Raw genomic sequence first — 23,789 nt, 5'->3', positions numbered from 1 at the left:
CTAATCTATTTCTTAGCCAATACCAAATGGTTTTGGTGACTGCTGCTTTATAATATAATTTTAGATCAGGTACAGCTAGGCCACCTTCATTTGATTTTTTTTTTTCATTAGTTCCCTTGAGATTCTCGACTTTTTATTGTTCCATATGGATTTTGTTGTTATTTTTTCTAGATCAATAAAATATTTTCTTGGAAGTCTGATTGGTATAGCACTAAATAAATAGATTAGTTTAGGGAGTATTGTCATCTTTATTATGTTCGCTCGGCCAATCCAAGAGCACTTAATATTTTTCCAATTATTTAAGTCTGACTTTATTTGTGTGGAGACTTTTTTATAATTTTGCTCATATAATTCCTGACTTTCCTTTGGTAGATAGATTCCCAAATATTTTATGGTATCAACAGTTATTCTGAATGGAATTTCTCTTTGTATCACTTGCTGTTGGGTTTTGTTGGTGATGTATAAAAATGCTGAGGATTTATGGGGATTTATTTTGTAGCCAGCTACTTTGCTAAAATTATGAATTATTTCCAATAGCTTTTTGGTAGAATCTCTGGGGTTCTCTAGGTATACCATCATATCATCTGCAAAGAGTGATAGTTTGGTTTCCTCATTGCCTACTCTAATTCCTTTTATATCTTTCTCGACTCTTATTGCCGAGGCTAGTGTTTCTAATACGATATTAAATAATAATGGTGATAGTGGGCAACCTTGCTTCACTCCAGATCTTACTGGGAAAGGTTCCAGTTTTTCCCCATTGCATATGATGCTTACTGATGGTTTTAAATATATGCTCCTGACTATTTTAAGGAAAAGTCCATTTATTCCTATGCTCTCAAGTGTTTTTATTAGGAATGGATGTTGGATTTTATCAAATGCTTTTTCTGCATCTATTGAGATGATCATATGGTTTTTGTTTGTTTGGTTATTGATATAGTCAATTATGCTAATAGTTTTCCTAATATTGAACCAGCCCTGCATTCCTGGTATAAATCCTACTTGGTCATAGTGTATTATCCTGGTGACAATTTTCTGTAATCTTTTTGCTAATATTTTATTTAAGATTTTAGCATCAATATTCATTAGGGAGATTGGTCTATAATTTTCTTTCTCTGTTTTCAGCCTACCTGGTTTAGGTATCAGTACCATATCTGTGTCATAAAAGGAGTTTGGTAGGACTCCTTCAATCCCTATTTTTTCAAATAGTTTATATAACATTGGAGTTAATTGTTCTTTAAATGTTTGGTAGAATTCACATGTAAATCCATCTGGTCCTGGGGATTTTTTCTTAGGGAGTTGATTGATAGTTTGTTCTATTTCTTTTTCTGAGATGGGACTGTTTAGGATATTTACTTCTTCCTCTGTTAGTTTGGGCAAGCTGTATTTTTGGAGGTATTTTTCTATTTCATTTAAGTTGTCGAATTTATTGGCATAAAGTTGGGCAAAGTAACTCCTAATTATTGCTCTAATTTCCTCTTCGTTAGTGGTGAGTTCTCCCTTTTCATTTTTAAGACTATCAATTTGATTTTCCTCTTTCCTTTTTTTAATCAGATTTACTAAGGGTTTGTCTATTTTGTTGGTTTTTTCATAGAACCAACTCTTAGTTTTATTAATCAATTCAATAGTTTTTTTACTTTCAATTTTATTGATCTCACCTTTTACTTTTAGAATTTCAAGTTTAGTGTTTGACTGGGGATTTTTAATTTGTTCCTTTTCTAGCATTTTTAATTGCAAACCCAATTCATTGACCTTCTCTTTCTCTATTTTATACAAATAGGCCTCTAGAGATATGAAATTTCCCCTTATTACCGCTTTGGCTGCATCCCATACATTTTGGTATGATGTCTCATTATTATCGTTTTCTTGGGTGAAGTTATTAATTATGTCTATGATTTGCTGTTTTACCCAATCATTCTTTAGTATGAGATTATTTAGTTTCCAATTATTTTTTGGTCTACTTCCCCCTGCTTTTTTGTTGAATGTAATTTTCATTGCATCGTGGTCTGAAAAGGATGCATTTACTATTTCTGCCTTACTACATTTGAGTTTGAGGTTTTTATGTCCTAATATATGGTCAATTTTTGTATAGGTTCCATGAACTGCTGAAAAGAAAGTGTATTCCTTTCTGTCTCCATTACATTTTCTCCAGAGATCTATCATATCTAGCTTTTCTAGTATTCTGTTTACCTCTTTGACTTCTTTCTTATTTATTTTCTGGTTTGATTTATCTAATTCTGAGAGTGCAAGGTTAAGATCTCCCACTATTATAGTTTTACTGTCTATTTCTTCTTGCAGCTCTCTTAGTTTCTCTTTTAAGAATTTAGATGCTACCCCACTTGGTGCATATATGTTTAATATAGATAGTGCTTCATTATCCATGCTACCCTTTAGCAAGATATAGTGTCCTTCCTTATCTCTTTTAATTAGGTCAATTTTTGCTTTAGCTTGATCTGAGATCAGGATGGCTACCCCTGCTTTTTTGACTTCACCTGAAGCATAGTAGATTTTGCTCCAACCTTTTACCTTTAACCTGCATGTATCTCCCCGCTTCAGGTGTGTTTCCTGTAAACAACATATTGTAGGATTCTGGCTTTTAATCCATTCTGCTAACCGCTTCCTCTTTATGGGGGAGTTTACCCCGTTCACATTTATGGTTAGAATGACCAATTCTGTATTACTTGCCATCTTGTTAACCCCGGTTTATGCTTTCCTCCCTTCTTTCCCCTTTCCCCCCCTTCCAAGTATTAAGCTTGTGAGCACCCCTTGCTTCTCACAGCCCTCCCTTTTTAGTGTCCCTCCCCCCGCCTTAGAGTTCCTCCCCCTATCTTACCCCTTTCCCTCCCAGTTCCCGTATTCCCTTCCGCTTAGCTTATTCCTTCCCTTTCCACTTTTCCCTTCTCACTTTTCAATGAGATGGGAGAAGTTTCACCATAGATTGAATATGTCTTAAGATTTTTCACTTAAAGCCAATTCTGAAGGCAGTAAGATACCCACTATATTCATCCCCCTCCATTCTTTCTCTCAGATATAATAGGTTTCCTATGCCTCTTCATGAGATGTACTACCCCCACTTTACCCTTTTTCTGGTACAATGTCCTTTCCACATCAATTTCTAGAACAAGGTATACATGTATTCTTTATGCATCTATATAGTCAAAATATAGTTCCCAAGATTAATCTTTACCTTTTTAGATTTCTCTTGAGTTCTATATTTGTAGATCAAACTTTTTGTTAAGTTCTGGTTTTTTCATCAGAAATATATGAAATTCGCTTACTTCGTTGAATGTCCATCTTCTTCCCTGGAAAAAGATGCTCATTCTCGCTGGGTAAGTTATTTTTGGTTGCATACCAAGTTCCTTAGCCTTTCGGAATATCATATTCCAGGCCCTTCGATCTTTTAATGTGGATGCTGCCAGATCCTGGGTGATCCTTATTGTGGCTCCTTGATACTTGAATTGGGTTTTTCTAGCCGCTTGCAATATTTTTTCTTTCATCTGAGGGTTCTGGCATTTGGCCACTATATTCCTCGGTGTTTTGATTTTAGGATCCCTTTCAGTGGGTGATCGATGAATCCTTTCAATGTTTATTTTTTCCTCTGTTCCTATGACTTCTGGGCAGTTCTCTTTGATAATTTCCTGGAAGACAGTGTCCAGGCTCTTTTTTTCATCATGTTTTTCTGGGAGTCCAATGATTCTCAGATTGTCTCTCCTGGATCTGTTTTCCAGGTCTGTTGTCTTTCCCAGAAGGTATTTCACATTTTTCTCCATTGTTTGATTTTTTTGGATTTGCTTGACTGATTCTTCTTGTCTCCTCGAGTCATTCAATTCCACTTGTTCAATTCTGATTTTCAGTGAAGTATTCTCTTCACTCACTTTTTTAAAATCTTTCTCTAATTGTCCAATTGAGTTCTTTTGTTCTGTGGAATTTTTTTCCATTTCGCCAATTTTGTTTTCCAGTTCACTAATCCTATTTTTCAAGGATTTTACTTCTTTATCCACTCTCTCTTTAACTGACTTCTCCAGGCTCTTTTGCCAAGCCTCCCTCTCCTTTTCCCAAGCTTCCTTCTCCTTTTTGCCAAGCCTCACTCTGCTTTCCCCATTTTTCTTCTAGCTTACTTGTGAGAGCCTTTTTAATCACTTCTATGAGGTTCATCTGTGCTGAGGAACAGACGATCTCCTCCTTTGGGGAATCACCTGGGGACTGCCTGTTTTTAGTCTCCTCAGGATTTAGAGTCTGCTCTCTATCTGTGTAGAAGCTGTCTAGGGTTAAAGTCCTCTTCAGCTTCTTGCTCATTCTGTCTATTAATCAGAGACAAACTACCAAAGAAAAACAGAAAAAACTGGAGTCTTTCTTTGGGGGGGGGCTGGGTGTGTTATCGAGCTTCCTCTACAGACTGCAGGGGGCAGCAGTGAGGCACTAGCAGGACTGTGCTGCGCCTGCGCTCTGAGATCCCAAAGCGTGCTGAGTCACTGTGGGGGGGGAAGAAGGGGTGGCCAGGTCCTGAGAGACTCCAGCTGTTTGGGGTTGTATTCTTCAGCCCCGGTGTTTTTAGCTTCTCTGCTGGGCTGTTGACTTGCTGCAGGTTCCAAACCTGTAGTGAAGCTCTCCCCTCAGAGACGGCTACGATCACTCCCCACCCCCTCTCAGCTCTGCTCCCGTGCTCTCACTGCCGCTGCCCTCAGCCTGCGCCCGATCTAAAACCGCCCCAGCCCTCCAGTAAAGACAGACCTTTCTTGGCGGATCTCAAGGATGGCTTCTCTTGGTAACTATTTGTGGGTTTTTTTCAGTCAAGCATTGATTCAGAGGCTTGTAATGAAGTGGATAGTGAGAGAAAGCGCGGAGCTTATGCAACTGTGAGCCTCCTCTCCGCCATCTTAACCGGAAGTCCAATAATGATAACTTGTATTTATAGTGAGTTACAATTAACAAGATCACTTACCTCACAACAACTTGATGAGGTAGATAGCACAAGTATTATTATTCCCATTTCATAGACAAAATTACTGAGGTTCAGGCTAAGTGGTCTCACTAAGGGTCACATTGATGATAAGATCAGAATCAATGTTCAAACTTCTGATTTGATGGTTTGAAGACAAGAAGTCTTTTTCTTAAAACTGTTTTGAATATACCACTCTGTCTCCAAATAATTCTTTAAGAAGACTTCTAAGAAATGTCAAGCATACTATTTGTATAACTCCCAAGGATAGTCCAAATCAGATTAAATTATAATAGAGAATTGTTTAATAAAAGGAATAAAATATTATCCAACATAGATAATGCTAATTTGTGTTTTTCTAAATTAATATGTGGCCAGAAGGATCGCTTTCTATTTGAGTTTGACAACATTGTTCTGAAGTCCTATCTAACTCTCCCATTCCTTATTCCAACATTTTGTTTTGGAACATCCTTTCTAGCTCCAACATTTTGTGACTTGGCCAAGTTCACATACAGCTGGTGTTAGAATGTGAATCAAACTCTTAATTCCTAGTCTTGTATTATTTCCACCAACAAAAACTACTTCATGAAAAAGGATCCTCATTCTTTTTATAATTTCTCCTGGGCTTCAGATGATTTTCTAATTCAAGGGGGAGAGAGGGAGAGAGAAGGAAATAATCTGGCCAATTTATCTTCCACAATAAGCAGATGCTGCAAAGGAGAAATATTTAATGAAGTCTGCCGAAGTTGCTTTGCTGTTTGCCTTCAGGCTGAGAAGAAGGCGAGCTTTTGGAGAGGTTGTAATACCATCTGGACCCTGGCAAAGTTGTCTATAATTATTCCAAAGAGACCTCAGAATCCAGTTGGAATGATCTCTAAGAGTTTGCCCTTAGGGCTCTAAAATTGGTTTCATGCAGCAGGCTTTGCCTTTAGCCGGTATTCCCCCCTGCTGACTTAGCCTGTTGACAGGCCTGTGGGTAGGTTGTTTCTATCTTCCCATTCCCTTACCTACCCCTAACTCCACCAAGTAGCCTTTTGCCTTTAAGCTGGATGTAGCCTCTTTTTTACTCCATGTTTAGTCTTTTTTTCAATTAAATTTTATTTTCAGATTGACATTCTCTTTCTCCCACTTCTCTTCACCTCTTTTCCCAACTGAACAGGCAAGAAAAACAAAATCCCTGTTACAAATAAATATAGTCAAGCACAAAAAAAATAAAATTCCCATATTGGCTATGTCTCAAAAAATAGAATCTCAATCTATAATGCAAGTCTATCCCTTTTCTCAGGTGTTAAAGAAAATGTTTCATCATGAATACTCTGGAAGAGCATCTGGAAGAGATCATGAAAGATCCTTAATTTTCTGATAAAGTATATGACAAGGGAGAAGGAGCTCAAAACTGTGTCATTAGGAGGATTGACTGTCAGAAATAGGCATTTTTAGCTTGGAGGAGAAAAACTTAGTGGGAACATGACAGAGGTCTTCAAATATATAAAAAGCTGCCACGTAAGAAGAATATGATAGCTGGAGAATATGACATACTGAGCTTTAAGATGTTCAAAATACTTTGCATATATGGCTTCATTTGATTTTCACAGCTGCCCTGTGAGTTTCGTGCTATTACTATTTCCATTCTACAGATGAGCAAACAGACTGAGAGAAGGTAAGGAATTGACTGATGTCACATAGCTAGTTAAGAATCTGAGGCAGGATTTGAACTTAATTAGGTATTCCTGACTCCAAGTCCACTGTTATCATCTATACTCTCCATACCTACACCATCTGTGCAATTTAGTTAAAATAATAGGGAATAAGTATTCTGTGTAGCTCCAAAGGATAGACTTAGGACCAGTGGATGGAAACTAAAGAAAGACAGATATTGATATCACATGAGGAAGAACTTTCTGACAATTAAAACTGTCCCAAAATAATGTGTGCTGTCTCAAAGAGTAATGAGCTCTCCATTTCTAGGCGTATGCAAACAGGGGCTTGGTGATGGAGGTGTGTCAGAGTCAGCTTATTTAGAGCTTGATTTATTTTATTACAATTAAAGAAAATAAGCTTTGGATAGATTAAATAATAAAAGCAATGGAATTCTAAATTATCTAACCTCTTCCAATCTTTTTTTTTTTTTTTTTAAATTATTTAAAACCAGTGGTTCTCAAAATGTGGTCCAGAAAATCTTGGAGGTCTCTGAAACTCAACTTCAAAGTTGGTTTTCATTTCTAATATAGTGAATATCTATAAATCTAACCTGCATAAACAAAAACTCTTTGGACTGATTCTCAATAGTTTTTTTTTCTTTTTTCTTCCCTTTCTTTTCCCTTTCCCATTCCCTTTCCCTTTCCCTTTACCATTCCCTTTTCTTTTTCCATTTCCTTTCTCTTTCCCATTCTTTTTCCCTTTCCCTTTCCCTTTCCCTTTCCCATTCTCTTTCCCATTCCCTTTTGTAATGGGCTGAGGCCTTGAGTTGATGCACTGAGGTCCCAAGCATGTGAGGCTAAATAGTAATTGGACCATACTCTATTAATATATATGCTTGGAGAAAGAATGGTCCCAATTTCCAATATTTGTGACAATTCAAGACAAAAAACCTCCAAGGCTTATATATTCAGACCCTTTTATCACTTATAATATCTGACTTCAGATGCTTCCTAGTTGTGTGACCCTGAGTCACTTAACCCTGTTTGCCTCAGTCTTTTCATCTGTAAAATGAGCTGGAGAAGGAACTGGCAAAGCACTCCAGTGTCTTTATCAAAAAACCCCCAAAATGGGATATGAGAGTTGGAACAACTAACAGAGGCAGAGAACGATGGAACTGGCAGACTTGGAACTCGAATCCTGGCTTCCACTCTACTTCATGACCGGGGGATATAAAACATTACAATAGAGAATATGATAAAAGACGGGCAAGAATCGAATGGTCAGCATTTTTCAGCAAGTGCGCTAGGGATTAGAGTAGAGAAGCGTGTGGAGCCGCGATGCCATAGGTGTGAGGAAGTTCTCTCTGTCCGACTGCCCGCGGGGAGTTGCCTGGGAGCGTGAGGAGTCTGGGTGAGTGGGCAGCAGGCATTTAAACACAAACAGGGAGTTTTAGACGTAACCCCACACACGAGTCTTCCTGATGCCAGGGCTGGCGCTGGCGCCTCTGCCCCATTGCCTCCAGAGCCTGGGGTGGCCGCGAAGGATGGGGTAATTGCTCTCACAGGCTTAGGTTCTGCCGAAGCCTTTCGGGGGGCGCGAGACCATCTCTCAGCCTCGGCCCACAGTCCTCATCCTCCGCCTCACTCTGCGAGTGTTTTTGCATTTCCCTTTGACCCTTGAACCAGTGCGTCCTTCCCAGAAAACAGAACCTACCGTGTGAGGGCCGGAGTTGCGACTGCGGGGAGGACCAAAGGTCGCCTGGGACAGCATGCTTGTCCCTCTCGGTGTGACCTGGAGAGGGAAGCCACGTTTTCTTCAGATGAGTCAGGCCTGTGGTTTCAGAGGAGACGGCACCGGGCAGATAAAGCTCTCCTGTGCATCTGACCGAGCTGCTCCCCACAGTTCCTCCTAATCGCTGCATTTCTTTGCCTTGCAGCTGTGTCAATGAGTATGGAAGATTATGATTTCCTGTTCAAAATTGTTTTAATTGGAAACGCTGGCGTGGGGAAGACGTGCCTGGTCCGACGTTTTACTCAGGTAACGGGCTCCTGGTGGGGACAGAGGGAGTTGTCTTGAGATGACAGGGGAGGGATAGGGAAGGACAATTGATGGGACGGATAACTGGTTCCAAAATTCCAGCGGTGGGGCCACACTTCTAAAGTGGTCGTACTCACACTCTTCCAATATTTGTGACAATTCAAGGCAAAAAAACCCAAAAACAAAACAAAACTCCATGGGCTATTATATTCAGACCCATTTATCACTTAGAACGAATGAGAAAAACAGGTTTGTTTTTAATGACACATTGATGTGTTTAAAAAACAATAAACACATGCTCCTAAATGGGAGATTTGAGTTGAATAATAGAACCAAAAAATGTTTTGAAGACCAGAATTGTAACTAGGTTGGAGCTACCTCAGCTTTGCTTAAGAACAACAAAATTTAGAAGGCACTTAGATGGATAGAAGTAACTAGTTAAAACCTAGGAGTTTGTTATCAAGAAAAATTAGCTAAAATAGGAAGTTACTGGATCATGCTATGGAAATAACAATCATCTGTGAGCTTCTGTAGTACTAAATTCCCATCTGATCAAATGAATTTGTCTTTCTAACTTCTTGGATTATTTCCATATTTTGAATTATAAAATTAATTTGATGGCATATGCCATGTTCTTTGCCCTCCTGCCAGAACTGTGAGTTCCAACTATGTCGAACACTAAATTCATAAGAAAAATTGGACCTGGAGTCTGGAAAACCTAAATTCAAATCTTATCTAAGATACAAGTGTGTGACTGGGCAAATCACTTAACCTCTCTGCCTCAGTGCCCTCTTCTGTAAAATGAAGGAGCTGGACATCTTGATGGTTTCTAAGTTCCCTTCTAGATTATGCACCTAAATCTATAAATATATATTTTAATTTCAAGTAACAATCCAGGACTAAATATATATCTATACACACAAACACCCAAAGTGTCCTATGAACCATTTTAAATCTAAATGTATATGTGTGTTTTTATATATATATATATGTATATATGTACACATGTGTATGAATATATAGAAATACATTTGGATTTGGGGTGGATATTACTTGCATAGTATTGGGATCCATATGTATGTATACATACTTATATGTATATATATTTATATATTTCTCCTAAAATTGTTTGGCTGGAATGAAAACCCAGAATTATTCTCTGGTTCAAATCTGAACTGAAATGGCATGTTACTTGGCTTGCATACTTACCTGTTATAGGTATAAATATTCTACTAAAGAGACTTTAGATCACCTAAAGAAGCCTTGTCCTGGAGGGCTTTTAGAACTATTGCTTATTAGTTTTAAACTTGTTTTGTAGAAAAGAGTTTGACCATCTTTCTGGGTCTTTTCCAGTTTTTTAGTTTACATTTATATTATGCTTGCAAAATTTATATGTTATCTCATTTGATTCTCATAGACCCAAGTGAGTTAGATATTATAAACACTATTACTTTTATTTTGCAAGTGAGGAAATAGACTTAATGAAGTGAGTTGACTGACGTTCTATAATTAGTTAGGGATGGAGTCAGGACTTGGATCTAGGTGTCCTGGCTCCCAATATGGTGCATTTTCCATTGCACCATGCTGTCTCTGTAAAGAAGGTAAAAAAATGGTTCTGGCAACAAAAGTCCACATACTCTGTGTGTTTCTTCTGCCTTTATGAAAGGTGGTTTGGAAAAAGATTACACCTGGTTTCTAAATTGGGACAAAGAAAAATTCATGTGGCAGATTGGGTAACATACCCAGGTTACCTTGGAGCAGAATTAGTTGGGGGGAGTCATTGGGAAAATGACATGGTTTTCCCCCTGTTAAGTTAATTGGAAAATGAATGCTAGATTCTTCCCTCCCCTGCTTCTCTCTTCTCTTGGTTTGTGAGGTTGTAAAAGCAAGTAGCGAACAGCAGGCATTTAAACCTAGTCAGGGCCAGCATTCAACTGAAACTTGCCTGAAATAAGAAATAGTTTCAGCTCATGGGAACCTCAGCAATTTTCTCTGCTGTTCAAAGGTGAACGAAACTACAAAAACCAGCTTCAGTTATATGTGTCTTGAACCTAGAGGTCTGACAGAGAGAACTTCCTTACACCTATGGCATCACAGCTCCACACGCTTCTCTACTCTAATGCCGAACCCCGACTCCCACACCTAGCGCACTTGCTGAAAAATTCCAAATATTGGAAGAGTGTGAGTACGACCACTTTAGCAGTATGGCCCCACCGCTGGAATTTTGGAACCAGTTATCCATCCCATCCAAGAACTTTTGATTCCAAAGTTAACCTCTTTTTCACTCTACCATCTAGAGGATATGTGTCTAGGTCACAATCCAACAATGACAAACCTATTATTTGAAAAGCATTGTAGGTATTGGGCATAAAAAGACAAAAAAGGAAACAAAAAAATATTCCCTACCCTTAAATTATTTACATTGTGTTGGAACAAATCTGATTGTTACTGTTGAGAAAGATGTTAGCCATCACTTTGTCCATTTTGAAGAAGAAATTGAAACTCAGAGAAAGCAAATGAGTTGCCTAAAATGAAATGGTATTTTGGTGAACCAGAGCTCTGAGGTGGAAATTCAAGTCTTTTGACTCTGAGTCCAGTAATTAGAATATTATAAATAATTCTTTCTCTACAATGCTTATGGGATTCACAATCATATCTTTAAAAGTCTCAATTATATAATGAAAATTTTAAAGTAACTTCCATTTCCATGACTCATTCTACATTCCCTTCTCCTACTCCATGTGTTTGCTTCTTTTTTGATTTTCTTTTCACCCTTAAAATAAAAAAATTTTTTTTTGCTTCAATACTTTTCTGCTCACTAGAAAGTTTGAACAAATTTGATTCAGCTGTTTTTTAGTTATGTGAATTTGGAAAAAAGACAGGGAAGAACACTGAGAAATTAAAAAAAATTTTTTGGCATTTGTTAAATTACAAAACAGCTGGGGCTATAAACTTGAAGCTTGGCAGGCCTTTGATTCAATTGAGCCAAATGAGAATGAAATTACTTCAATATTTGTATGTAAAGTTATGAATGTTTACATTTACATATTTTGCAGACATGTAGGGGAACATTTTCTGTTGGTTTCAGGCTCTGTCTGTGAGGGGCAAACTTTAATTAAAGAATTCATTTCTTAGGGATAAGTTTAACTTAGAATGACCCAGTTACAGTTGCCATGATAAAAAGTCCTTAACATAGTCCATCTTAGTTTTGTTGGTAGGAATCTAGGAATACTTGGAGGTGGGGTGGTTGTAGAGTTATTTGTCATTATCTTTTTTTGTTGTGCTATTTTAAAATAATTTTTGACAGCTTTATATTAATGGTGTTATGCCAGGTTTGAAGAACATCAAGCCTTCCATTTACAAGAAATAGTTATCCACCATTAAATTAGAATGGGCTTCCTCATTAAGGCCAAGTCCCTAGTTCCTTGGAAGTATTTCAAGAGGGCCTAGATGGTCATTTGGTCAGGAATATTGTTAGGGGATTCATCCAGCTAGTGAATAAGCTAAATCACTGGTTGCAAAAGCAAATAGAAACAGGACCACTAAACTATATACAAAGATCTCTGTGCGATGCATGTTGACTAGAAAATAGGATTTTAACATTAGCTGTGTTCTATTGTATTTTTATTTATTTTGTTAAATATTTTCCAAGTATATTTTAACTTGATTTGAAGAATTCCAGTGGACAGCAATGGAAGGACATCAAACATAGCCATGTGTACACTAGATAAGCGCTAAGATTCTTTCAATATTTAAGACGCTACAAGAAAAAGCCCCCTTTGTTTTGAAATTTCTGTCATTTCATGATCATGAAATCAAGATGGTATATATAAAGCAAAAAGGTAACACAGGGACCGTCTAATCTAATTTTTCATTTTATAAGTGAGGAAACAGGCTCAGGACATCAAATGATTTAGTCGAGATCACATAGATTCATAGCAGAACTAGGATTTGAAACTAGGTCTTTTGATTCCAGTTAACCTCTTTTTCACTCTACCATCTAGCTTGCTAAAAATTTAAGTTTAAGGGACTAATTTAGGTGTAAAAGCGATAATTTCTATCTTCTCCCCTTTCTTCTGTCCAGTCTTCTTCCTCCTATCTTCTCTAAATACACATCTCTAACTGGCCTATAAAATGATTGCACTTTTAGCCTTAGCCATAGCTTGCTAGGATATAATTATAAAGAAAAACTGGAAGATTCATAGGATCAAAGTTTGAGATTATTGAGTCTAACCCTCACCTCTCTTCTCCATTTGGTAGATAGGGAACCTGGAACCCAAAGGGCTTGGGAAACTTATCCAATGTCACACAGGGAACAAGAGTCAGAATTCAGGCCTGGATTCAAATCCACCAATCTTTCTGTTCCATTACTGAGCCAAACTGACTCTAGCCCTTTATATCAATAATTGGATTTTGTTCATGTGGTTGTCTATCCCCACCCCACTTAGAATGTAAGGACCTTGAGGACAGGGACCGGTTCATTTTGTGACAGGATCTTCAGGATTTGTGGTAGAACACTTAATTAATACTAATTGAATTGAAAAATAAAAAGGAAAGAACTAGAAAACCAGTTCACTTTTTGGCAGGACTTTAGGGTTTACAAAATATTTTCCTCACAATGATTGTGTTTAGGTATCTGTCAAACCTCATAGGGTTATTGTAAGGAAAACATTTTGTCATTGGTCAAGTGCTATTTACATGTGAGCTATTGTTACTGTTCTTATTTCTGCAGGTAGTACAAACAGGATCATTAACCCCATTCTTGAGATGGGGAAGTTGAGATAGGAAGATGAAATGAATCGTTATCCCTCTGATGAAAGGCATAATTTAAAAAAAAATCAAGTTTCATCAGTTATTAATTCATTGGACATTTATTAAACACCAGTTGGATGCATAATACTGTGCTAATAAGATATAAAGTTTAGATATGACAGCCCTTGCCTTCACTGAATTTATAGTTTGCTAGGAAGATGTGACATGCAAAAATGCAATAAAAATATTATATAAGTACATTAGAATGTATAAAACACAATGCCATATGAGGGAGGTGTCAGGAAATTATAAAAATCGGGAAAATTCCAATTTTGATTATTATTATACATGGTTGTAATTCTATGACCATGTTCCTAATCCTGAATTTTTGGTTAATAATATTCTAAGGATTGTATTTCATATTATCATATCCATACTTGATTTTCTTTTTTGAGACTTTCATGGTCTTGTCTCAATAGCAATCTTCTCCTGTCTTTTTAAATTTCAGTTCCACCTCTTCTTTTTCTCAAACCTTCTTGTTTTTGTTTTTTTTTTTTTTAATTTCCATGGCTTTTTAATTACTTGCTCTTTCTCCCCTTTACTCGGAATGAGTAGATATTTTAGGGTCAGGATCAAGATGAAGCAACCTTCACAGAAATGGGAATGTCTTTCTATAGAAGCCAATTAGACAAGCATTTACTAAAGCACTAACTGTGTGCCAGATACTGTGTTGAGTTCTGGGGACAAAAAGACAGACATTCAATAGTCCTAGCTCTCTAATGGTTTACATTTCATCAGGAGAAAAAAAATCATGAACATGTATTAGTAAATTGAAAATATATAGTAATTAAATTTGGAGGCAAACAGAACTAACACCTCGGGGGGAATAAAAACAGTACTCATGAAGGATCACTTGAGCTGAAGCCTAGGAATTCTATAGTGCTGAGTGGAGGAAGTCATGTATTCTAGGTATGGAGAGGCAGGCAGGACATAGAGTGTAGTATATGAGGAACAGCAAATAGACTAACTGGCTGAATTGCAGGATCTGTGAAGGACAGTATGGTGCAGTAAGAATGGAAGGGTAGACTGAAATTAGACTATGGAGGGCTTTCTTTACATGTCAAACAAGGTAATTTTGGTTCTGAGTAGGGGGAATGATTAGGTTGGACCTAGCATTTTGAAATATCAATATATCAACGTAACTGTTTGCTATGGTTCCATTTTGCTACAGAGTTTATTTAACTCCACTATTTTCTTTTTTAGGGTCTTTTCCCACCAGGTCAAGGAGCCACAATTGGGGTTGACTTTATGATTAAAACAGTGGAGATTAATGGTGAGAAAGTCAAGGTAAGTTTCAAGAATTTTAATGAGATACTGTGTTGTTTGTGAGGTTAGGGGAATAAGTGAACTTTGTTGATAATAATGATAATACTGGTAAAAATAGCTAGAATGCCTACTATGTGCCAGGCACTGTACTTTTAATTATTTTCTCCCTTGGTCTTCACAATAACCCTAGAAGGTAGGTGTAATTATTTCCCTCATTTATACATGAAGAAACTGAGAAAGATTAAGTGATTTGCCCAGAGTTATACAGCTAGCTTACTAGTTGTATAATATATATAGTGTCTAATATATAATATAATATAGTGTCTAAGGCTGGATTAGAACTCAGATCTTCCTAGTCTCAAGCACAGTGCTCTATTCACTGTGCCATCAACTACCTATATTTTTCATTATAGCTATAGGGGAACTAGAGATCATCTGGCTGGTCTAAGGAGCAAAAGTAGTTTCAGTGGATTGAAATAAGAGGAAGGCAGATTTTAACTGAATATCTGGAAAACTTCCTTTTTTTAGTTGTATATTTCTTTTTTTATAATATCTTTTTATTTTTTAAAATACATGCAAAGATGATTTTCAATATTTACCCTTGCAAAATCTTGTGTCTGAAAATCTTCCTAACAATTAGAGTTATTAAAAAAAAAAAAAAAAGTTGCCTTTTCCTATGATTGGAAATGTTAGATCAGAATACAGATAATCATTATTTGAGCTAGGTTGTTGAGAGCATTCATACTTTGGGTGAGCCTTTTCCAGCTTTCTTATTCCATGATTCTAAGTAAATCAATATGGATAACAGTTTTTGCAGTACGGGAAGAGAAGATATTGTATAGTAGAATGGGGATGGTGATAGCCTAGCATTTCTCATCTTAGAGACAAAGATTGCTAGATTTAGAGCTAAACTGGTTTTGAAGCCTGATTCTGTGATATATGAACTAAGTAGCTTTGGGAAGTACACTTCCCTACTATGGTTTTTAATTTCCTCATTTGTAAAATGACAAGTATGAACTGGATGATTTTAAAGTCCCTTTTACCCTAAAACTGAATTATCTTATTTAAGAGGTAAAATATTAGAGACAATTTAGTGATTTCTAAATTTAGTCTACTAAACAGTTCTGTCCCTATGAACTTTATAAAAAGAGCCTACTAAAGATTATATTCTATTAATAATTGCAAGTCTCACATAGGTAGGTCTCTTTTTTCTGTTCCTTTAAACCCTTTTCTTAAGGAAGAATTTTTGCATGTATTTTGACTTCAAAACAATAACTTTCCAATAACTTTTTGAAACCTATAGGACTTAACCTTTTAAGTAAATTGAGTCATTTAGTAGTATTGATAAGGATCCCTTATTTGAAGATTCCCTACTGTGTTACAGGACCAGAAATTCTATCATTGTAAAATCATTCCTCTGGCAATGCCCTTTGCCCCACTTCACAGAGATCTTGAAATGAGATTTTACAATGAAGTTTGAGTCCCTTAAAAGAAAAACATTGATAATAAAAATAGCAACCCCAAAGGTTCCAACTGAAGACAATTTAGGCATTAGATATTAATTTAAGCATTTAAGTTTTAAGCAGTAAACACTTTGGATTTCTAAGACAAAATCCTTCTTTTGCATTAGGTGCTTTGGAGACATTGTGTTAAGAGACACATAAAAACTCAGAGACAGAGAGGGAGAAGAGAGGGAAAGAGAAAGAGACAGAGACACAGAGTTCTCTCTGTGAAGAAGAGAGAGAAAGTTAGTTTTAAAATTATTGTTTCCTGAGTTAGGGACAGAAACAGTGGATAGGGACAGCCTTTCTTGGAAGGCTGTCTTTGGAGCCCCTGCAGTCAGCTGGCTTCACTCCTCAAATTAGTTCCTCATAGCAATGAAATCCATACCAAATACAATAATGAATGGTGTGCTAAGTGTACTGGAAAACAAAAGCAGGATGTGAAAGCCATGTGAATGCCAAATAGAAAATTCAAAAGCTCAGCATACTGGGGTGACAGTAAGGGGGGAGGAGGGAGGAAGAGAATCCAGTGGAGGAAGGCCTTTTCAAGTCTGATGCTTGCAGAAGAGGGGAAGAGATTGCTAACCCAGGAAACTTTAGGAATAGACTCTTAAAAAGAAAGAAGTTGAATATGAAGGACTTCTTTGTACATAAGCTTTCTTTCATCCTATATTTTACTTTTCCTTAGCCACCTCTGAAAATAAGTGAATCTTGCTTAGAGAATATCTGTGATCCTTGCTTGAACAATTTTTTAAAAATGAGGTTCTTTAATAGTTATAAGGTGTGACGTTTATATGGTATTTTAAAGTTTATAAAGTACTGTCTATATTTTATCTCAGTTCAGTTGAACCTCACAGTCAGCCCCTTGCTATGTAAATGCTATAAGTATTATCCTCATTTAGAGAGGTTAAATAATTGAAGTAGGGTCATTGGAACAGCTACTTCTAAAAAAAATAAAGTGAACAAATAAACATATATGAATATGAGATACAACACAATTTATCCACTTTCTTTTGAGGACACCAACAATACTCATAAATATGTCATATGGTGGAAAAGGGTTTAGGATTTAGAGTTAGAGGCTCTGGATTTATATCCCAGCTCCACTATTTATTGCCTGAGTGACCTTGCCCAAGTCATCTAACCTCTGAACCTGAACCATAAGATGAAGGGGTTGGACTGGACTAGGAATCCTTAACCTGAAGTCTATGAATGGATTTTAAGGATCCCTAAACTTGGATGAGAAAATAATTATATTTTTATGTCAGCACAGATGGTTTACTCTGTAATTCTATGTATTTTGTTTTATTTTATGCACTTAAAATATTATTCTGAGAAGGGTCCATTAGGTTTCACTAGAATACTAATCGTAAGTACATGAGGCAGGATTTAAAATCAGGTCTTCCTCTCTTCAGGTGCCACCTAACTGTGTATTTTTTTAATTCTCATTTTCTTGATCATAGTAGGTGCTTAACATGTATGTTTTCTGGATTGGAGAAGAATAAAGTAGCACTTGAGTTACCATAGTAATAGTTAAATTGTATTGGATTATTATAATTGTTATTTTTTTTGGTCTTTCTTTGTATCTTCAAGTGCTTAGCACAGTGGGTGGTTCACCATTTAATAGATGCTGATTTATTAATTAGTTCATAAATAGCATTAGTTTGGACATAAATCAAGGGACCTACCATTAAAAGCAGCTCTAAGCTATTAGCACATCAATTTCAGAGCCTGTGGAGAAAAAAAAATTTAAGAGAACTTTCTTGATTTAATAAATATTTATTAAGCACCCAGAATATATGAGGAACTGTAGTAGGTGCTATATAAAGATAAAATATAAAAACCCTCACAAAAAACAGCCCCCAAACTGAAATGATGGCTGTCCTCAAGGAGCTTAAATTCTGTTTGGGTTGGTTGTAAGAATTTTGTTTTTGTCATCTTTGGCAATTTGTTAGATGTGAAGGGAAACTTTGAGGTTGTTTTGATTTCTCTCTCTCTCTCTCTTTCTCTCTCTCTCTCTCTCTGATTTTTAGCAATTTAGTGAGTGGTTTTAAGTATCTTCATCTTTATATATGAGAAAACTGAGTTGCAAAGAATTAAAAGCCTGGTCTGAGATCATATAGCTTATAAGCAGCTGCATTGAGACTCAGACTCCAGGTTTTCTGAATAAAAACTGTTCTTTCTAATATAGCTTTAAAGACTGAATAGTGATTCAGTAGCAACTTAGCCTAATGAGCTAAGCAGAATTGAATTAGCCCAAAATAAATGTGAGATATACAAAATTAGATAAGCTACTCCAAACATTCAAAGAGATACATGTATTTGACCTGTGGCAGAGTGTTCCAAGCTCATAGTGGTTTGATTAGCCATAGTCACACACACTGTAACTTGACTCTAACATCATGATGTCATTTTGTTCCTCTTCGAGTACGAAGTTCAAAACCAACCAAGCAATGTAATGTGGGATCAGAAGATCAGAGTTTGAAGCCTCGCTATCACTTTCTAGCTGTATGTCCTTGAGGGTATTTCCTCACTGAGGCTCATTTTCCTCATCTGCAGACTGAGTTTGAGCTAGATGATGTCCAAAATCCCTTCTATCTCTAAATCTACAATGATGTTGCTGGAATATGTCAGAGACTCTGAGCTAAGAACCATTTCCTCTGGAAGGACATCAAGTATCTATCATGCTTTTTGTGGGTATTCCAAGAAGAACTTGAGAACACGGAGGTTAAGATGTTCTCTTTCTCTATCAGATTCATCTGATACAGGTCCCTGCATTTAAGAAATTAAAAAATTAAATAAGTCTTTAAAACATGAATTATTACTTCCCGCAGGGGATCTGAGAACTCCAATAAAGGATTTGACCAAGGCCATATAGAATTAGTGAAAACCTGAATTGTCTTTTAGTTTTTCAGATTCCAGTCAGGAAAAAGATTCAGCAAACATTTCCTAAAACTCTGCTTGACTTTCCTTGGCCTATATCATAAGTTCTTGGAGTAGAGATCTTGCTGCCATTGGCCCTTGCCTGGTCACTGGGGAAAGTTGATTCCTTCCCTACCCTTATTTGCCTGGCCTTACCTTTCTTCCTGTTAATAATAACTCGTATCTTGAACACCTTAAAATGTATAAAGATTTTCCCCACAACTACCTTGTGAAATAGGCGTAAGGGATATCATCCTTATTGTACAGATGGAGAAACTGAGACTTAAGTAAAATGGCTTGTTCAAGGTCCCACAGCTAGCTAGTGTTGGAGTTTGATCTGATGCTAGGTTTTCTGACTCCAAGTCCATTCTTCAGTATACTCGACTGTCTTTCTCGCATACTCAAGAAAGAGGTTTGGGTTAAAAAACAAAAACCTTACAAGCAAATAAAGGTTAAAAGGCCAGAGAAAACAAAGGTTTTAGCATGCAGAGTATCAAAACAGTCATCTTATGCAGAGGAAGCCAGAATAAGTTCTTTTTTTTTTTTTTTTAAATAACTTTCTATTGATAGAATTCATGCCAGGGTAATTTTTTACAGCATTATCCCTTGCATTCACTTCTGTTCCGATTTTTCTCCTCCCTCCCTCCACCCCCTCCCCCAGATGGCAAGCAGTCCTTTACATGTTGAATAGGTTACAGTATATCCTGGATACGATATATGTATGCAGAACCGAACAGTTTTCTTGTTGCACAGGGAGAATTGAATTCAGAAGGTATACAGCATAAGTTCTTAAATGGCATTGTAAGCAGGGCCAAGTTTATGGCCGGCTTAAACACTTCAACTGAGGGGACAGATCATGGCAGGCCTTGAACCATCAGATCAAAACAATTGTGTTTCACTTTGGGCTCCATGTCATAGTTGTCGTTCCCCTTAGACAGTGAGACCCAAGAGGGCCAGGACCCTTTTGGCCTTTCTCTCTATCCCCAGGACTTTGCAGAGTGCTGACACACAGCAGACCTAAATAAATGTTAATTGACTGAAAGTCCAGCTCCATAGATAAAAACCAGAAAGACTAAGCTCCAGCCGCTTAGGACCACTGCCAAGCAACAAATGGTTCAAAGGTTTGGCTGCAGAGAAGAGGCTTTTCTGCCTTGTCTGGGCTAGGTGGGAAAGAGACGACATAGCTGCATTTCTTCACTGATCCAAAAATTCCCAAGATAAGGGCTAGGGGAGTGGTGGTAGAAGAGTTAAGTCTCCAACCCTGAGCTTGAGGCTTTATCATTGTTTCAGGAGGATACCCGTTCTAGTTGGCCTTGCAGAAGGCCTCAGTAGACAGGAAGGAGAGACATGAATTCAGGACCGGTGGTCCTTGCTGGCCTTATGTTTGGGGTCACAAATCACTCATCACTTAGTTGACCCTGGGAAAGAGAAAGTTAAGAACCTAACACATGTGCTAGCTACTGATTACCACATAGAAAGTAAATAGAGTTAGTAGTAAATCTGGGACTACTGAGACAATTTACAAGCCAATAATACTTATGGGCACTATGAAAAACCTTGGTGATAAATGACCAGGTTTCAGGCTGTTTTGGAAGGAGATACTCTCAGAGCAAGTATCTTTTCTGGGTCAAAAGCAGTCCATTTTCAAGTTTCTTTGTGCTCAAAGTTCCTGGCTATCATTATTTGCAATGTTTATCCAGACTGATAACATTCAGTTAAACATTTCTCATCTCTCATAGTTCTGCAACTGGCTGCATTTACTTCCATACATTTGGATGGATGAGTCATGGTTCCCCACCTCCTTCCCAGAAAACCAGGAAAAATCAAATCTGACTATTTTTGACTTAGGATACTTTGAAAAATCCTTGTTTCTTTAGTATGGGTAATCACTTTCAATTTCTTATCTGTAAAATGTTGATCTTTGAGGTACTTTCTAGTTTTAAATATCTGATTTTATGATCCTTCATGTTGTACATGCCTTGATTTAACAAACAATTATTAAGTGCCTAATGATTGCAAAGTACTATACTGTCCACTCAGCAAGATGTTAAATTTAATAGAAATATGATTAGACATGGTCCCTGTCCTATGGGAACTTACAGGATAGTTCAAGAATAAAACTCATACAGAATACTATACAATATTATATGAATTTGCTATAGTATATACAAGTTTCCATTTTTCCCCATCATATGGGATTGTATAGACAAAATTCCATAGAGAGATTTATTATGTCTCCTTTCTGTCTTTACCCATTATCCTATAGCTGGTAAATGTTAAAGAGTTTATTATTGAGTTATTTTCCAAAACTTGTTTTTATGTCTATAAAGTCTATTACATACAGCTCCTTTTTCCTCCTCACAGAGTCAGCACTCTAGATCAAGTCCTCCTAACCCTGTGCCTGGACTATTGCAGTAACCTAGCCCTTCAATTGGTTTCCCTGCCTTAAGTCTTTTTCCTCTAATCCATACTCCACATAGCTGCCAATGTGACTTTTCCTAAAATGACCATGTTATTTCTGAGTAAATTTTTGTAACTCCTGATTACTTCTAGGATTAAATTTCAACTCTTCTGTTTAGCATTTAAAGTCCGTTAGCTTCTTCCTACCTTTCCAGCTTTATTATACATTATTCTCCTTCAGGAACACCATGGTCTTGTCAGATTAGCCTTCTTACTGATCCTGAATCATGTGCAAAACTTCACTATCTTCTTACCAATCCCTCTTGAAATCCTTGGCTTCCTTCAAGGCTCAGTTCAAAAATCATCTTCTATATAAAGCCTTTCCTGATAAAGCACTGCTAGGTTTCTCCCCTCCTCTCCCAATTCTCTCCTATATATTTTGAAGAGACCTATATTTATATACCTCCCCTTTGCTAAATTGTAAACTCCTAGAGATCAGGGACTGTTCTACTTTTATCTGTGTACTGCTTTATCTTATCATTTGTTGCTTCTGTTGTCATCAGAGGAAATATGTTAACTGTCTCTTACATGGAGAATTGGAGGGTTGTAGATTTTCTGTTTTGCTTCTCCAATTGCTGATTGAAACGCTAGAAGTCAAAGCATGGCCCTTCAGCTTCCTAGGGAATAAGCTGGAATGTTTGACTTTTCTGTGATTTGAATTTAAAAATCTTGGAGGATTAAAGCTGAAAAGAGATTTTGAAAAAAAAAAAAACAATACCAGAAAAACAAACAAACAAAAAAAAATAATCTTCATCCCTCTTTTCACTCTCTGGTTCCCACCCTAAAACACTCATTAAAAATAACAAGTCTTATGTGTCTTTTTAGGATAGAAAATATCTCTGGAAGCATTTGGTTGGAAGCCAAAATTTCCAAATGAAGGCATGGTAACCTGTGCTTTCTTTCTGTCCTCTACCCTTTCCTTTTTTTTATGTATCCAAAGCTGCAGATCTGGGACACAGCAGGACAGGAACGATTCCGATCAATAACCCAGAGTTACTATCGCAGTGCCAATGCCTTGATACTCACCTATGATATCACCTGTGAGGAATCCTTTCGTTGTCTGCCAGAATGGTTAAGAGAAATAGAGCAGTATGCCAGCAACAAGGTCATCACTGTATTAGTGGGTAAGTGAGGCTCAAAAATAATTCACAATAATAAAAAAGTTCACATTTACATTGGACTTGGTTTGAGTTTATATAACTTATACTAATTTTATTATTAGTGTTATTTTATATATTCATCTGTGTCTATATATAAGCAAAACCTCATTTGAACCTCCCAACTCTGTAAGGCGCAAGTGTTATTCCTATTTTACAGATTAAAAAATAAAAAGCTTATTGTCCCTTATTCATATATCTTGTAATTGGTTGAGCTGGCAGCCAAACCCACATTTCTGATTCTAAATCCACCACTCCTATTATACTAAAAAATGACTTTGTCTTTACTTTCAAAGAAGATATTGAACTTTGGGCATCAGAGATTTGGCTAGTATATAAAAACCATGCCTTGACATTCATTTTAATAACAAGGCTAATGGTGGTTCTTATATATAAGGTCTCTTTAAAAGGGCTTTCCTTAAAATCACTTTGTGAGATAGAGATTGTGAATATTATCTTTCATTAAGAAAACTGAGGTTAAGAGAAGTGAAATAATTTGCTCAAAGTTTACTTAAGTTATTTTCCAGTCATGTTTGACTCTTTGTGACCCCATTTGGGGTTTTCTTGATAAAGCTACTGGAGTAGTTTGCCATTTTCTTCTCCAGCTCTTAAAACAGAGGAGAAAACTGAGGCAAATAGGATTAACTTGTCCAGGATAACAGAGCTGGTGTTGGAGATCAGATTTGAACTCAGCTCTCCCTAATCCCAAATTTGGTGCCCTATCCACTGTGTCACCTGGCTGCCCCTGTTCAAGCTTATATAACTAATAATAGAGCCTGATCTCATGTAGTTTTTCACTTATTTAATACCTTCACAATCCACAAAAATGACTTCAAATATCTATGAAACATAGACTGTGTTTTCAAGTTACACTAAGATATATTCCTTGATATGACTTACAAGTTATATCATTGTCAGGAATTGGGATCAGGAAAGGTGAATTCTAATCCTGAGTCTATTACTTATAACTTGTGTGACCTTGAACAAGTCACTTTATCTCTGGCCATCTCTTCAACTTGGCCTATATGATCTTGAAGACCCTTCTGGTGCTAAATC

At 36.9% G+C, this 23,789-nt stretch overlaps 1 protein-coding gene across 1 annotated transcript in view; it reads left to right on the top strand.

Annotated features, from left to right (window-relative positions):
* Positions 1-23,789, top strand: part of RAB30 (RAB30, member RAS oncogene family) — a 110,156-nt gene that overhangs the window by 83,140 nt on the left and 3,227 nt on the right. The window contains exons 2-4 of the mRNA XM_051987230.1: positions 8,514-8,614; positions 14,630-14,713; positions 22,517-22,700. Of these exons, the coding sequence (XP_051843190.1) occupies positions 8,522-8,614; positions 14,630-14,713; positions 22,517-22,700 (361 nt within the window). The 5' untranslated portion in view covers positions 8,514-8,521. The remainder of the gene's footprint in view (positions 1-8,513; positions 8,615-14,629; positions 14,714-22,516; positions 22,701-23,789) is intronic.

This window comes from Antechinus flavipes, chromosome 3 (assembly GCF_016432865.1).
Source record: "Antechinus flavipes isolate AdamAnt ecotype Samford, QLD, Australia chromosome 3, AdamAnt_v2, whole genome shotgun sequence".
Taxonomy (NCBI): Eukaryota; Metazoa; Chordata; class Mammalia; order Dasyuromorphia; family Dasyuridae; genus Antechinus; species Antechinus flavipes.
This window is presented reverse-complemented; position numbering and strand designations above follow the sequence as displayed.